Source organism: Lutra lutra, chromosome 2 (assembly GCF_902655055.1).
Source record: "Lutra lutra chromosome 2, mLutLut1.2, whole genome shotgun sequence".
Lineage (NCBI taxonomy): Eukaryota > Metazoa > Chordata > Mammalia > Carnivora > Mustelidae > Lutra > Lutra lutra.
Window position 1 is genome coordinate 187,042,480 of NC_062279.1, and position 15,568 is coordinate 187,058,047.

Sequence of the window (15,568 nt, forward strand, 5' to 3'; positions counted from 1 at the left end):
GGGGGCTGGTGGGCCCCAAAACAAGAGGCTGTCATTTGAGGGCCCCCAGGCCCTCTGTGTTGGCTTTGCCCCTGCCATGTGACCCAGCTCCCCTGCCACAGCTCAGCCAGAGGGTCTTTGGTTTGACTAGGGTGGCCTTTGAGGTCACAGGTTTCAGGGCACACGACGTGCAAAGCTCATTTTTTCTCATCTTTCTCATGCTGGACTATTGGTTCTCCTGTGATTCATTTGTATTCAGCAAAAGGAACTTGAGAATGACCAACAAAGGGGCCAGAAGTCAACACGAAGGGATGTGTTTCCCTCCACCCGTGCTGTTTATTCCCAGTGTTCTGGCCTGGGTTTACCGAGCTCTATACTTAGGAACAACTGCCCCTTCTTTTGAGATTAAGAGGGCCACGGGCATTGTGAATAGGGTGGGTAATGGTTGCCTGTTTGAAAGGAAAAGGCTAATTCTTTCTTTCCTTACCAATGTTAGGATGGACCAAATGAACATGGTGGCCTTCCCTATCAGCTCTCGCCGGACCAGAACGGACACTCGGGAGAAGACAAGCCAGTCTGGCATGAAGAAGAGCCAGACCTGCTGGACTCTGAAGAAGAGAAGAGATGCCAAGAGGAATACTGGCTGGAACTTGAGGCCAAGTGCAAACGGCAGAAGGCCGAGGCAGCAGAGAGGAGACGTCTGGAAGAGCAGAGACTCCATGCCCTGGAGAGGAGGCTCTGGGAGGAGAACAGAAAGCAGGAACTCTTGGAGGAGAAAGGAGAAGACGAGGAGGGAGAGGGGGCAGAACTACAGCTGGAGGCAGAAGAGAGGCAGCGCCAAGAGGAGAGGCAGAGACTGGAAGAGCAAGGTGGCCAAGGGCGGAGGGATCAGGTGGACGGAAGGCACCTGGAGGCCCCAGAGCAGCTGCGCCTCCAGTGCCTTGCTCAGCAGGAAGAGCAGGTGGTGTGGAGCGGCATGGAGGCTGAGACCCAGCAGCAGCTGCAGGAGGAGAGGCAGCTGAGGGAGCTCAGGAGGCAGGAGGAGCTGGAGGAGCAGCAGAGGCTCGAAGCCGAGAAGCAGCGACAGCGGGAGGAGGAGCAGCGGGAAAGGGAGGAGCAGCGGCGGTGGGAGGAGGAGCAGCAGGAAAGGGAGGTGCAGCGGCAGCTGGAAGAGGAGCAGCAGTGGCAAAGGGAGGAGCAGCTGCGTCTGGAAGAGGAGCAGCGGCGGGAGGAAGAGCAGCGGCAGCTAGAAGAGGAGCAGCGACAGCTAGAAGAGGAACAGCGGCGGCCGGAGGAGGAGGAGGAGCAGCGAGAACGGGAGGAGAAGCGGCTGGAGGCAGAGGCAGCTGCCAGGAGGAGGGCAGAGCTGGGAAAGCGGGAGCAAGTGGAGGCCCTGAGGAGGCCGGAAGGGGAGCATCGGGAAGCCGGGAGAGTGCACGATGAGAAGTGGCAGCAGCTGGACGAAAAAAGGGGCCTGAGGAGTCCAAAGATGGACTTTGCAGAGAAACCCCGGAAACGAGAGCACCTGCTGCCCGAGAAGCAAAGCGAAAGCTCCGAGGAATCTAAGATTGGCGAGAAGCAGAGTCAGGAGGCCGCGCCAGCAGGAGAGCAGCAGGGACAGCGCGGGGACGGTCTGGAGCCTGACCGTCGTGCGCGTCAGGAAGAGAGACCAGAAACTAGCGCGCAGCCTCCCCAGAAACAAGAGGCGCAAGTGGAAGAGACTCCCGGGGAGAAGAAGGAAGCCGCTGCTCCAGAAAAAGACAGAAAGGGGGAGGAGCTCCGGTGGCAGGAAGTGGACGAGAGGCAGAGCATGCCAAGGCCCTACACTTTCCAGGTGTCATCGGGAGGGAAACAGATTCTCTTCCCCAAAGTCAATTTGAGCCCGGTGACACCCGCGAGAGATGCGGGACTTGCCTCTGCTCCCCACACGCCGAAGACCCCGCGAGCCGGCGCGACCTCCCACGCCCTGCCCTCCTCCCTGAGTGTCCCCCACACAGCCATTCTGGTCACGGGAGCGCAGCTCTGCGGCCCGGCGGTCAACCTGAGCCAGATCAAGGACACGGCATGCAAGTCCCTCCTGGGCTTGTCGGAAGAAAAGAAGCACGTTGACGTCCCTGCCCTGGAGAACCCTCCCCGAGCGCCTGTCGACCCCCGGGCAGGCAGCGGGAAGGTCAGGGCCGCCCAGGAGTCTCCGAGCAGTGCGGCCGCCCTCGCCGAATGGGCGTCCATTCGGTCCAGGATCCTGAAGAACGCGGAGGGCGAGCAGCCTCGGCCCGGTGACGAGCACCCTCCCCGGGCCCGCAGTGATTCCCGCGGGAACCTCCGGAGGACCCCCCCAGTAAATGCCAAGTTCTCTATTATGCCCGCTTGGCAGAAATTCTCTGACGGTGGCACCGAGACCTCCAAACAGAACACAGAAGCGGAGAGCATGAGAAAAAGACCCTCGCTGGGACCCGGGGCGCCCCAGTCCCTGGCTACTAACGAGCTCCCCAAGGGTGCAGAGAAACCAGGGCCAGCAGACACCACGGAGGGGTGCAAATTTGCCAAAGACCTCCCGTCTTTCCTTGTCCCCAGCCCTGCTTACCCGCCGCAGAAGGCAGTGGCCCATGCGGAGCCCGGGGCCACTTCGGACGCTGAGACCAGCAGCGGGAGAGGGAAGCCAGACCCCTCGATGCCCGGCCAGGAGGAAAAAGCCTCACCGTTTGGCATAAAACTGAGAAGGACCAACTACTCCTTGCGCTTCCACTGCGACCAGCAGACGGAACAGAAGAAGAAGAAGAGGCACAGCAGCACGGGGGACAGCGCGGACGGCGGCCCCCCGGCCCCCGGGGGCACCAGGGGAGAGAAGGAGCCCGAAGCCGCGGCCGCCAAGCCGGGCCCGTCCCTGCCCCCTGAGAGGAAGCCCGGCCTGTCCGCCTGGAAGGACTCGGCCGGAAGGGCCCCCCCTTCTCCCGCCGCCGCCCCGGGGCCCCCACCGGCCGCGGAGCAGGACCGCGCGGCCCACAGAACGCCGCTGGCACCGAAGCCCGCGCTGGCCCCCAAGCCTGCGGGTCAGACGCCGCCCCCGTCGCCGCTCTCCAAGCTGAGCAGGCCCTACCTGGTGGAGCTGCTGGCCCGCCGGGCGGGGAGGCCGGACCCGGAGCCCGGCGAGCCGGCCAGGGAGCCCCAGCAGAGCAGGGAGCCCCGGCCGCCGTCGCCGCCGCCGCCCCCGGAGCCGAGGAGGGCGCCGCCGAGGGACGAGCAGGAGGCAGTGGAGCCCGAGCGCAGACCCGCTTCCCCGGCTCCGCCGGCCCCCCGGCCCGAGAAGCCCTGCCCGACCCCCGAGCCCGGGAGGAGAGGTAGGTGGCGGTCGGGGGCATCTCGGCCTCGCTCCGGTGCCGCGCGTGGGGCCCAGCCGGAGCCGGGGCGGCCGCTCGACGGTCCCCACCCAGCGCGTCGCTTCCTCCGCTGCCCAGGGCCGGCGACGTGACCGACGGGCGGGCCGCTGCTGCCGCCCGGACCGACACGCGGGGGGTCGGCCGTGGACACGTGAGGCCGGCCTGATTAGCGTGTGTCCTTCATCCTCCGCGGGGCCCGTGCGGGGCTGGTCCGAACGGGTTCCCCGGAGGAGGCTGCGTCCTCTGGGCAGCTGCGGGCTCCGGCGGGAGGGGACGGACTTGCGGCCGCAGCGTCGCCCGAGGCGCTTCTGGGTGCACCTGCCGCTCCCCGGCAGTTTGGGCCAAACGCGCTGCCGCGGGACCCCCTCCGCCCGGCAGCCTGGCTCTTGAGGCCTCCTGCTAGGACCTGCAGAGCAGCTGCCGTCCCTACTGTTTCTCCAGAGTGGCCTTGGGCCCCTGAGAACTTCATAGGATACTTTCTTTTTTGTTTTGTACGGTTGGAGGTAACGTTCAGAAAGATAGTCCAGAAGTTCTGTTTCTCAGAGAAATTCTCCCCTGAGGTTTATTAGGAAACCCGTAGGCCTTCTCTTTTGTTGGACTGTTTAGGTGGAGAGTGATTTTTGCAGAGAAAAGAGCTGTTTGCCCAGCAGCATTGGTATGGTGACCTGCCTTACGGAAGGAAGGTCTCATTGTCCTTTTTAACCAAGCCTTAGACGGCAGGTAGATCCAGCAGTCTCCAGACCATTTCTCCCTAATTTCTGTTTGTCCTGCTGATGAGAAGCCCAATCTCAGTTTTTTCTTGGTGTTTCTGTTTTTCCTTCTGTGCTGGGCCCTGGGGGGTCACCATGGTAGTCCCACAAGCGGCTAAGAGCTGTCCCGTAGTTCCCCATAGCCTCGCGGGACTCGCACTGGCAGCCCCCACCTTGGCCTTCAGAGCTAGGTGTTTGAGGGGCCCTAGCTCTTAGAAGTCTGAAAAGTTGGGGTACCAGATGTGGAGCCCAAAACCCTTTGCTCCCCAAGGAGAAGATAGGAGTTGTGAGTTCTCTCCCAGTTGTGGGTTCATGGTGAGCTTGTGTTCCAGCTTCTCCAGCCTCCTTCCACATGGGGTTTTTCTCGTTCACCCAACGTGTAGGAGTTTTTGGATTTCTTTTAAACTGTTGCATATGTAGCTGTATATTGGGTGTGTCCATGCGAGGAGGGGAGTTCGGGATCCTTCTATGTTGCCGTCTTAACTGGAGCCCCATTTTCGGTTTTGACATTAGCTTTTGTGTCATTAGCTCTTATGATCTCCCTCTCAAAGTCAAAGTCCCTCTCACTGTCTGGGGGACTCTATCACTCTCCTTAGCTTCTCCCCAGAGAAATAACAGTTGTGCTTCTTTCTCATAGAGAAGTCCCTTTATTGTAATTTTCTACCAAAAACCATTACTGCCCCTGTTTTCTTACCCAGGATCCAGATTCTGGGCTGTCAGGCTCTGCTAACTGAATTTTTCTTTATTTGCTAGAAAAGAAGCAAGGTCCTCATGCCCTGGGGGTACCATCTAAAGACCACTGAGGTTTTCCCACCCCATACTAGGCCAGGCCGAGGGTGTGTTGGACTGAACGCCCTCATCAGAATAAAAATGTTAAAGCCTGGATCTCCAATTTCCTTTGTTAATTGTGTGCCTGTAGTGCTGTCATTAGCTAAAACCCCTGGAGCTCCCGTGCATTTAGGGTGAAGTTCACTGAAACAAAGGGGACCTAAATCTGTTGCAAATCATGGTGCTTCCTTTTATTTTCTTTGGCCAGCTGCTTGACAGCTCTGGCTTTGTCATAAAGCAGAGGGCAAAGAGCTTGTCAGCTCTGCTAGGTTCTTGTGTTTGTATTAATAGCAGTTCGCTAAAAGCAAAGGAGTGAGGAGAGCCGACAAGGGACAGCGTTAGTAGTTCTCCCCCCTCCCTGCACTTGGTGCTTCCACCTTCGGCAGCGGGGGGGGGGGGGGGGGGGGGGGGGGGGGGGAGGGGGGGGCTGTCAATACACTGTTTGTTCTAGGTGGCCTTCTGGAATATGGCCTGAGTGAGGATGTCTGTGCCAGTCTAAATACTAAATATTAGAAAAGCTTAATTTCATTTTTCTTTTTAATTTAAACATACTCAGAAATTCTGACCTTTTCTTCCTAACTTAGCCCCAGTGAATGGCCGGACACATTCCCTAGGGCACACACACCCTTTATTTTGTAGGCCACTGGTGTAAAAGAGACTTCCATCCCCAAGGCTGAGGCCAGTGAGAACCAATCCATAGGCTGAGCCACTGGGAGGGCTTTGACTCTGAATCTGCCCCGGTGGGAATGAAAATAACAAAGGTAATCCCCCCGTTTGTCCTCTAGAGGTCATCTTATTCTGAACTTTCCACCTCCCTATGGTGTGTGGAACCCATAATAAGTGGCCCTTTCTCCAAGAACTTACTGCCTTCAGGAGCTGTGGTTCAAACCCTGTAAGGCCGGGATGGACTTCCTTGTGTCCCCAGAACCCGAAGGAGGGCATCTGAATGGCCTGTGGCTCCCCTCGTGCACTGAGTTCAGAATGAGAAAGAATAGGTTTAAACAAATGTTTTACCCTGGCTGCTTCTTCCCCCAACTCTGATTTTTCCATGACCTTGTGGTAGCTGTCGGGGCCAGTCCGAAGTCGGTGATCTAGAACTTTACTTCAGGATATGAGAGTCAGTGCCATTGTATGTTGAAGGCCTTTGGGCGGCCTTGGCTGAAATTCACAGGAGCCCCATTTTACCTTCCTCAGATGTTTTCTGTTTATTGATCCCCAGCTATAGTCCGGACCTGTTAGGCCCTTTCTCATACTGTATTAGAGCCTTTTTAAAGTCCGGTCATAACTCCAGAAAGTGCTATTCAAGCCACAGTTCTAAGGAAATAAAAATCTGGCTAGTGATTTACCTTTTCAAATAAAAAAAATAGGCAATTATACTTTAAAGGTATTTTGACCCTTGTGATAAAACACCTGTCGAACTGTTGTCAGGAAACTGGCCAGTGGTTTTAATGACCTTCAGATGGAATGTTTAGTGTAGGAATCCCTTTACATAATTGCTTTAAATAGAAACCATTTGGATCTTGCCAGTTTGGTTTTCAGACATTTTACAAACAATAATGTTACACGGCCCTTGAGTAAAAAACCCAAAATTTATTAAATTAGTCCCCATGTATCTAGAGCGTCTCAGTTAAGCATAATGCTTAAAGTGGTGAATGCACTTGACCCTTGAACATCATGGGGGTTAGGGGGCGCCAACTTCCTGCACAGTTGAAATCGTGTATAACGGCTGACTTCCCCAAAACTTAACTATTAATAGCCTACAGCTGACTGGAAGCTTTACTAATAATGTAATCAGTTGATTAACTCATATTTTGTACATTACTGTAATTATACGATAAAGTAAGCTGGAGAAAAGAAAATGTTATTAAGAAAAAGATAAGAAAGATAATACATTTACAGTACTGTGCTGTATTTATAAAAAAAAATCCACATAGAAGTAGACTTGCACAGGTCAAACCCCTGTTGTTCAAAGGTCAACTGTATTTAATTTTTTTGGTTAACTAAAGATTAATAAAAAATACCTTTCAGGGATTTTGTTTTTTAAATACTTCCGAAGTATGCCAGTTTTCTTCACTGTGTTAGATCATACCTGAATCTTTATTTGATGATTAGGGATAGTGTAACCACCAAGACTCACTGTATTAGGAATTCTCTTTGTGCAGTGTTATAGATCTAAAAGGTACAGAAAAGCAGAATCTGCCCCTTTTTTGTGCTTGAATTCCTAAGTTGATTTTCTTTGGTTCTTCTCATATAAAGTCGAGTTGCCTGAGAGCCCTGTTTGGTAAGGTTCTAGATCATCAAACTGTGAACTTCTAGTAGATTTCAAAAGAGCAGGACTATAGTGGGCCCTTTTCCTTTGAGATAGTAAAGGATTCAGTAACAGAATGATTATCTCTAAAAAGGCATAATTTTTACTTGAGGGAAAAGAAGGGGATGATTCTCAAAAACCGAACAGGTCATGCCAAGCCCTGTTCTGAATGTTCTGATGCCCACGATCTCTTCATTTCTGGCCAGCCTGAGGAGGTATGCGTCATTATCATCTCTACTTAGGGATTAGAAGACCTTAGGGAGGTTCAAATAACTTTAGTTTGACATGAGGTCAGACCCAGGGCTGCTCAGTTTAAAAGCCTAATTACTCAACCTCCGCTGCCCATCTCCTGCGGAACGCGTTTGCCCGGGTCACACGGGGGAGGCCGTCAGCCATAAGAAAAGCACAGACTGGAAATCAGAAGTCCTAGGTTCAAACTTCAGCCTGGGCGCTAACGGCGGCGTGACCTCGAGCATGACCCTGGCTTGCTGTACGCTTACACTCCAGTCTGTCAGGGGAGAGCACTGGACCAAAATCACAGTTTCCTCCAGCAGCCGCACCAGGTAGAACAGCCTCCCTTGTATCTCTCCCATCCTTTGGGGTTCCACATTGGATGTTTGGAGAGGGGTTGAAAAGCAATAAATAAGAACAATAAATCAAATAACAGCCTGGGTCCCCTGTAGGCCTGAGATTTTTCTGACACTGGAGATCTTATTTTTACTTCCATTTTGAGGGAAAGAAAATGCTTCTGTGTTTCTGTTGATCAAAGATGTTACCTCCCCATGCAGAGAAGTCTCTGAGGCATCCATACAGAGTTCATTTCAGGAAAGGCTGTTGAGTATTTCATGTCATAAGCTGTAGGGGGTGCGGGATCCAGAGAAGTGAGCAGTCTCACCACGAACCTGCTTTCCACCTTTCCCGGTTCTGATCACAGTTCCGTGGGTGGCAGGGGCGGGGTGGGGGCTCGGCGTGCTGGGAGGGCAGGTCTCCAAACCACCAGACGATCCTCAGACACGTTTCAGCTCAGGTCCGACACTCTCTACCTAGAGATAGCATGAGGCCCCACCGGTTAAGGGCTCAGTCCCACAGGACTGTCCCCACTTTAGATGCCATTTCCAAGGCCAGGCCATCACCTGTGCTTCCGATCCACTTTGAAATCAGAGATTCTCATGACCCACTCCTTGAGTTCAGTTAATTTTCTTCAGTAGCTCACAGAACTCAGAAACATCTTGCTTTCTAGATGACCATTTTATTACAAAAGGCTATAATTCAGGAACAGCCAGATGGAAATGATACAGAAGGGCAAGCTATGGGGAATGGTATGGAGCGTCTCTGCTCCGAGAGCACACCGCTCCCTTCAAATCTCTTCGTGTTCACCAAGCAGAAACTCCCTGAATGCCCTCCTTCTGGAATTTTATGGAGGCTTCATTACATGGGCGTGAGTGATTAAATCCTCAGTCATTGGCAACTGAACTGTCTCTAGTCCCTCTCCCCTCCTGCAGATTGGGGGGGTGGGAACAAAAGATCCAGCCTCTCTAGTCATGTGGTTAGCTCTTCTGGCAACCAGCCCCATCCTTAGTGTTGCTCCCAGAGTCATCTCTTTAATGGAATAAGAGACACCTTATGCTCTCATTGCTTAGGAAATTCCAAGGGTTTTAGGAGCTCTGAGCTCTAGAAATGGGCACAAAGGCCAAATACATATTTCTTTTTAAGAAAAATTTTTTAAAGTTTAATCTCTGCACCCAGTGTGGGGCTTGAACTCATGATTCAGAGATCAAGAGCCACATGCTGTACCAACTGAGCCAGCCAGGTGCCCCCAAGTACATATTCTAAATCACAGTATTGGGGCACCTGGGTGGCTCTGTCAATGAAGCATCTGCCTTGGGCTCAGGTCATGATCCCAGGGTTCCGGAGTCAAGCCCCGCATCGCATTGGGCTTCCTGCTCAGGGAGTCGGCTTCTGTCTCTCGCCTTGCTCGAGCTCTCTCGCTCACTCTCGCAAATGAATAAATCTTTAAAAGATAAATCACAATATCTCAGTCTCTCTTTCCGCAGAAAAGCCGGTTCTTCAGAGCAGGCACTCTCTGGATGGCTCCAAAGTCGCGGAGAAGGCGGACACCACGCAGCCGCTGTGGATAACGTTGGCGCTGCAGAAGCAGAAGGGCTTTCGGGAGCAGCAGGCGACGCGGGAGGAGAAGAAGCAAGCCCGGGAGGCCAAGCAGGCAGAAAAGCTCTCCAGAGAGAACGTGAGTGTCCGTCTGCAGCTTTCACTTTGCCATCCCTGGGTTTGGCTCTCTTTCAGGTTGCCAGGCTTATGGGAAAGAGAAAAGCCAGAGCGGAAACAAATCGGCTGCGTGGCGGAGAGCACCTGGGCCAGAGCAGAAACCGAGCCCCGCTCATCGGGGGCGGTGGCTCCGGGGTTGACTGTGGTTTCCTCGTGCTCTTCCGTTACCTGGACTCGGTAGGATTCCCGGAGGAGCAGGGACCCGGGCCCGCAGTCACACGAGAACTAGGAGCGGGATCGCGCTTGAGCAGGGACTTGGGAGGAAGATCAGGAGTCTTGTCTGCAGCCCCAATTTGTGGGGCCGCTCGATGGGCCTCTGCAAAGTGGCTTCTGTTGGAGCTGAGCTGCTCCGCGGTTGGGCCTCGCGGCCCGAGCTGCTCCCAGGGGCGGTGCGGCTGCCCCTCGACGGGCAGGGGTTGCGGGCTGGCGGGCAGAAGGCCCCGTGGCCTTGCACGGTCAGTCTTCCCGTGTCCCCAGGCTGACGAACCACGTGCCCGACTCTCCCCCAGGTCGGCGGCGGCCTGCAGCCCGGAGGCGGCGGCGGCAGGGCCGGGTCTCCGCACAAGGCCCGCGCCCCGCCGGAGGAGAAGCAGCCCGAGACGGCCGCGTCCAGGCTTGAGCGCAGGGAGCAGCTGAAAAAGGCCAACACGCTTCCTACATCTGTGACAGGTAGGGAGAGCAGGTCCCTGCCTGTGTCGCCGTGGTGACAGGCTTGTCTCAGAGCTGCTCTGTGTCCCTGAGAGCGAGCGCAAGTGCAGCCCGCGAGGCCCCGCAGGGCGCAGGCTGCCTCCCACCCACCGTCCTCTCCTCCCCTCGGAGCAGCGTCCGCTGAATCCCTCCAGGGCCTCCACCATGGCGTGTGCTGGTGCAGGGTTCTCTCACCCTTGGGGCAGCGGGGAGGCCTCGGATTTGTAGCATTTGACAGTTTTCACGGGGTAAACCCTCCCGCTGCGGCCACTTTCCGGCTCCCGGTGTGGTATCCGCTGGTCCCCCGAATTCCTGAATGTGACCGGGTCCTCGCCGCGCCCCGTGGCCTCTAGTCCCCGCGACGTGAGCTGCACCAACCTGCTCCTGCCGGGGAGACTGGAGACCCTAAGATCGTCTCAAGGAAGAGGCAAGGTTATAGCTGGATTTGGGGGAAAGGGTGAAGTTGAGGTACGATCAGTGGAGTGGGGTTTTGACAGGTTCAGGACAGAGCAAGAGTTGTCTATAAAGGGGCTGATTTCAACCCTGAGCTGAAAAGTGGACTCGGGTCCTGTTCCCAGGCAGAAGCTGGATGGTCTCCACTCACTGAAGGGATTTCAAAAAGTTTCTGGCCAGCATGACTTTAGAGGGCGAGGTTTTCCAGCTGAGTTGTTTATGAAACACTGCTGTTAATATATTCAGGACACATAAAAAGACATTTAAAAAAAAAATTCTTTATTCTGTTAAAGCGATCCTGTAACGTTTCAAACTATTTCCTTGTTACAAATCACTTGAAGGATGGAGAGGAGTTGGAACAAGCTTCCCCCCGGTTAGCAGAGCACCTGTTTTCCCTTCTGGGCAACCACCCAGAGACCCAGGCTGTTTTATGCCTCTGTCACCTGCTAGCTCAGGTTTGGAGACGTAAAGAGGTCCTGCCCTTGAAGCTCTATGTATTATTTTGGTGAAGAGAAAAAAAACAACTGTATTAGAAGAGCACTTTGGAGCATTGTAATTTCTCAGAAACTTCATGGATGTAATTTCATTTGATCTTACACCCAAGACCTGAGGGTTCTAACCATATGGGTTGTAAAAGGGATCATTCTTTCAAAATAAAATTCCAAAGTCGGGGATCACACCTTTCTCTGTGTGACTTCTGTGGAAGTGCCAGAGAGTTAATGCGGTTCAGAGCGGCTCTGCTCGATGAAGCAAACGTTTGTTCTGATTTATTTGTCTTTTCCATCAGTATTTCCTGACTTCTGTTCATGGGTAGGCCACTGCCACAGGCACTAAATAGGACTCAGAGATAAGCCCAGATCCCTCACCTTAAGAAGCCTTTAAGGTCAGGTGAAGAAAGAATTGTGAGACAAGCCTGGAAGTGGTCAGAGCTGGCAGGAGCAGGGGCCTGGGCGGGGGGCGGGGGGCAGCCCAGGCCTGCTTGGTGGAGAGGGTAACTTTTGATCTCACCAGTTAGATAAATTCAGGCTACTGGTTGGATGTTTTTCTTCATGGAACTGACCAGCCGGATAACTAGAATATAGCATTTCCCTTTTATTTCCTATCATGGAGGCATAGCTTCTGTGCATACAAATGAGGCTTCCAGAAACTCTGAGATTAAAAGCAGCTGCACCATAGTTCTGTAAGCAGTAGTTCTGATCACACTGCTTTCTTTCCCTAATCCTTCTCACTAAAGATGCCCAGTGTCTCACGGGGTCTCCATTCTGAGTCTTGTACTTCTGTCACCTCAGAACGTGGCTCTGACTTACGCTTATCCTTTTCCTTCAAAACGCAACGCAGTGGAGACCTCGGGTCCCGCGCCCCCCGCGCCGCTGGTGAAGGAAGCCACAAAGAGGTTCTCAACCCCGGATGCCGCCCCTGTGTCAACAGAACCAGCCTGGCTGGCTTTGGCCAAAAGGAAAGCCAAGGCCTGGAGCGACTGTCCGCAGATCATTAAGTAGAGTGACTTTCATCCACTCCTACCGCCAGCTCTTGGCTCCTCTCTTGCCCGTGTTATTTATTTTTTATAGGAGGTGAAGACGCCACACGAGGGAAAAGCAGCATGTGTTACAGGCTCTAAAATCATGTGCAGAAACTGTAAAGACTGTATTTGCACAATCCTAGGTCCTGGTGCCTGGGGCTCCTCCTTGTTCTCAAGAGAAAATTCCATCCGAGGGACCACGTGGAGCAGAATCTCCAAACTAAGATTTTGTCACAAGAGCCTACTAGGCCCCTTCCACACGTACACATGCACACACCATTTAGAACAGGACTTTTGCCAATCTTTTAAATGATTTTTTGGGTCTCCAACTTCTTTAATCTGGAACATTTACCCTACCATGTTTGGTGGTTTCTTTTCTTTTCTACAATCATGGTGAAAGAAAGGGTCATACAGACAGAAACAAGATGCCCGTTCTCCCGAGTGCATTGAGTACCTGGGAATCCTAACAGTCTGGCTGCCGTCTCTCCCCTTGTCTGCTTGTCTGACTTCCCTCCTCATCTGAAACCGTAACACAGTGAATCTCCTCACCCTTCCGCCGCACTGATGTCCCATAGGTCCTGTCATACTAGTGCTCTCCGTAAAGACGTGTTAAACATTTGGCCCATGTGGCTCCGAGGGAACATTTTTATTTAGGGTCATGAAGAAAGGAAGCGACAGATTGTCTTCCCAGCTCTGAGAATCTCCCCCAGTGCAGTGGTTAAGACGTCCAGGTCCGCCTCCTGCCTTCCGAATTAGAGCCTGTGAGTCTGGGCCGGGAAGGTCTATCAGACGAATTCTGACACATCCCAAAGGAGTACTGTGGGATACACTGCTTCCAGGGTAATCCAGCTTTTAAAACTCTGAAGGGGAGGCTCATTTTACCCACATAAGTGAGAGGAAAAATAAAAACCCCCCACGCCAGACTTCTACTATAAGATAGGAGAAGCTACTGGCATTGAAGGTCTCTGAATATCCCTTAGGTCTTTAGGGAGAATTTAACAGGAAGACAAGACTTGGAGCCTTTGTACTGAGGACTTCTGTGGAAGTTTCTTCACCATAGTCGAGTGCTTCATATTCAGAGTCAGATGTTCAACAGCATTTGCAATTTTGAGCATTCACCTTGGTACCTTTAAAAACCATCTCCAAGTCTTAAGTGGCCTTGCTGCTATCCACACACGTGGTCCAAAGAAGGGACGTGGCAGTTCAAAAGCATGAGGCATAGACCCACCAGCAAACCCACACATCGCCAACACGGACGTTACAGCGCACAGGGGTGGCACATTCTCCTTGGCTGAAACCGTACCCCACAGTAGAAGTACACCTCTCTCGCCCAGTGCATGGGGAACTGCATTCCTTTTTCCCCTCTTGCAAAAACACATTTTACCATTATTCATCATTTTACTCTACGTAGAGCTCATTTGACTGGCAACGTATCGTTGCTGTCACTCACTATATAGAAGGCATCTTCTTTCTGGAAACGATGGCTCAGCCCCATGGTTAGCAGTGGGCAGGTGTGGTCAAGTGGACAGTTGTACCCTTGCAAGTTGGCTTTATTGTTCTATAGACCGGACCTTCCATCTGTTAAGAATCAGTGTAACTAATTTTCTTTTATTCCTGTGGGAAGCAATTCATATCCCGCTGCATGTTTTCCACACCGATGTTCATTTCTAAATCAAACGTGGCGGCATTTGTTCATTCTCAGTGGTGTCACTACTGACAGAACACACTTTTTAATGGGAGTCTTTCCACTAGAGCCCTGGTCTACAGCGCGACGAGAATCCTTCTGAACTTTTCCTCTCATCCCGCCAGCTCTGGATGACACCGCAGTGAGGGCAGAGAACGGGGAAGCAGTCGGGTCACTGACGAAGGATCCTAGATGAGCCACTGCTGCTGGCGCACACAGCACCGAGCACACACAAAGTAGGAGAAAATACCTCAGTTACAAAGTTTCTCTTCAAGTCTTCAAAAGGAAAAGGGTACACTGAGGACAGGATAGTCACAGCACTTACTTCCAGCAACTTCTAAAGGGTCCATGTTTAATATTTCATGTAAAATGGCTCCAAATTTGCACTAAATACCAATGAAGTGTTATTTTGCTTTAGTTGTGTTGCAGTCTTTTCTGATCAACAAACTATGGGGGAAATTCTGTGAAAAGAAAAAACTTTTTTTTTAAATGAATGATTGCTATGTTAAATTTTTTTTTTAACTTAAACGTACTTTTCTTGGCAAAGGTAACAGATTAACCTCTGCTCATAAACATATATATATATATAAATAGTTTTTTGTTTACTTTTTTAATTTTTCAAGTGCAATTGTTTCTTACACATTACTATTAAATTATCATTTTAGCCAGTTATCAGCAAATTATATAGTATGTATTCATTGTCTCTTCTTGTCACATTTAGTTTGCTTATTTTAAAGCAGAAACATTAGTTACGCGTGTCTTGCAATATTTTTACCAATAATAAAATTAGAGACAACAATGAAAAATATCTTAGTGTGATTTTAATATTATTTTGAGATTTTTGGTTGTATAAAGTTTTAATGTAAAATGTCTATTATTGAAGGAAAATGATCTTTCAATAAAAAACACCTACAAGATCTTCAGCACTGATGGAATTTCCTTTTCGAGTTGAGGTTTTTGCTAATTTCAGTGACCATCTACAAGTTAAGCTCATGTTTACATAACTTTTGTTGAGAAAGAAACATTTCAAGGCATTTTATGTGCTACCTTGTATTTTTTACTAGGTGACCCAGAAAAAAGTAATGAATAGGGGCAAATAAAATACTTATTTCAATCCTAAATTGAAATTGAATGCTCTGCATCTCAGAGAAAATACTACCATGCAGCCTCCTTCTCCGTGTGTGGGCGGCAGAACTGTGGGCTGCAGAACTGCCGGCGGTGGCGGAAGCTGGAAGCCTGTGGGAAAGGCGGCTTCCGGCCCCAGGGCAGACCTGCTGACTCACAGGCCTACACACGGGGGTGTGGTTGAGGGAGGTGAGCGAGGCTTCCACCTTGGGGGCCACAAAGCTGATTAAGACAAACACTTTTCTGGGGCGCCTGGGTGGCTCAGTGGGTTGGGCTGCTGCCTTCGGCTCAGGTCGTGATCTCAGGGTCCTGGGATCGAGTCCCGCATCGGGCTCTCTGCTCAGCAAGAAGCCTGCTTCCCTCTCTCTCTCTCTCTGCCTGCCTCTCCGTCTACTTGTGATCTCTCTCTGTCAAATAAATAAAATCTTAAAAAAAAAAAAAAGATAAACCCTATTCTATTACAATATTTGTTTAAAAATAATTAGTACTTGGAGCACTTGCTAGCTCAGTTGGTAGAGCATGGGACTCAGTCTTGGGATCGCTGAGTTCAAGCCCCATGTTGGGCTTAGAGAGTAC

The 15,568-nt window shown here is 51.8% G+C and overlaps 2 protein-coding genes across 7 annotated transcripts in view; one reads left to right on the top strand and one right to left on the bottom strand.

Annotated features, from left to right (window-relative positions):
* Positions 1–14,332, top strand: part of CRACD (capping protein inhibiting regulator of actin dynamics) — a 272,837-nt gene extending 258,505 nt beyond the window's left edge. For all 6 annotated transcript variants that reach the window (XM_047719362.1, XM_047719361.1, XM_047719366.1 and 3 more), the window contains 4 exons: positions 476–3,317; positions 9,296–9,486; positions 10,034–10,193; positions 12,003–14,332. In XM_047719362.1, coding sequence (XP_047575318.1) covers positions 476–3,317; positions 9,296–9,486; positions 10,034–10,193; positions 12,003–12,163 — 3,354 coding nt within the window. In that variant the 3' untranslated portion in view covers positions 12,164–14,332. The remainder of the gene's footprint in view (positions 1–475; positions 3,318–9,295; positions 9,487–10,033; positions 10,194–12,002) is intronic.
* AASDH (aminoadipate-semialdehyde dehydrogenase) overlaps positions 10,934–15,568 on the bottom strand; it is a 43,576-nt gene continuing 38,941 nt past the window's right edge. The window contains exon 16 of the transcript XR_007125330.1: positions 10,934–14,328. The gene's annotated coding sequence lies outside the window, so the exon portion shown is untranslated. The remainder of the gene's footprint in view (positions 14,329–15,568) is intronic.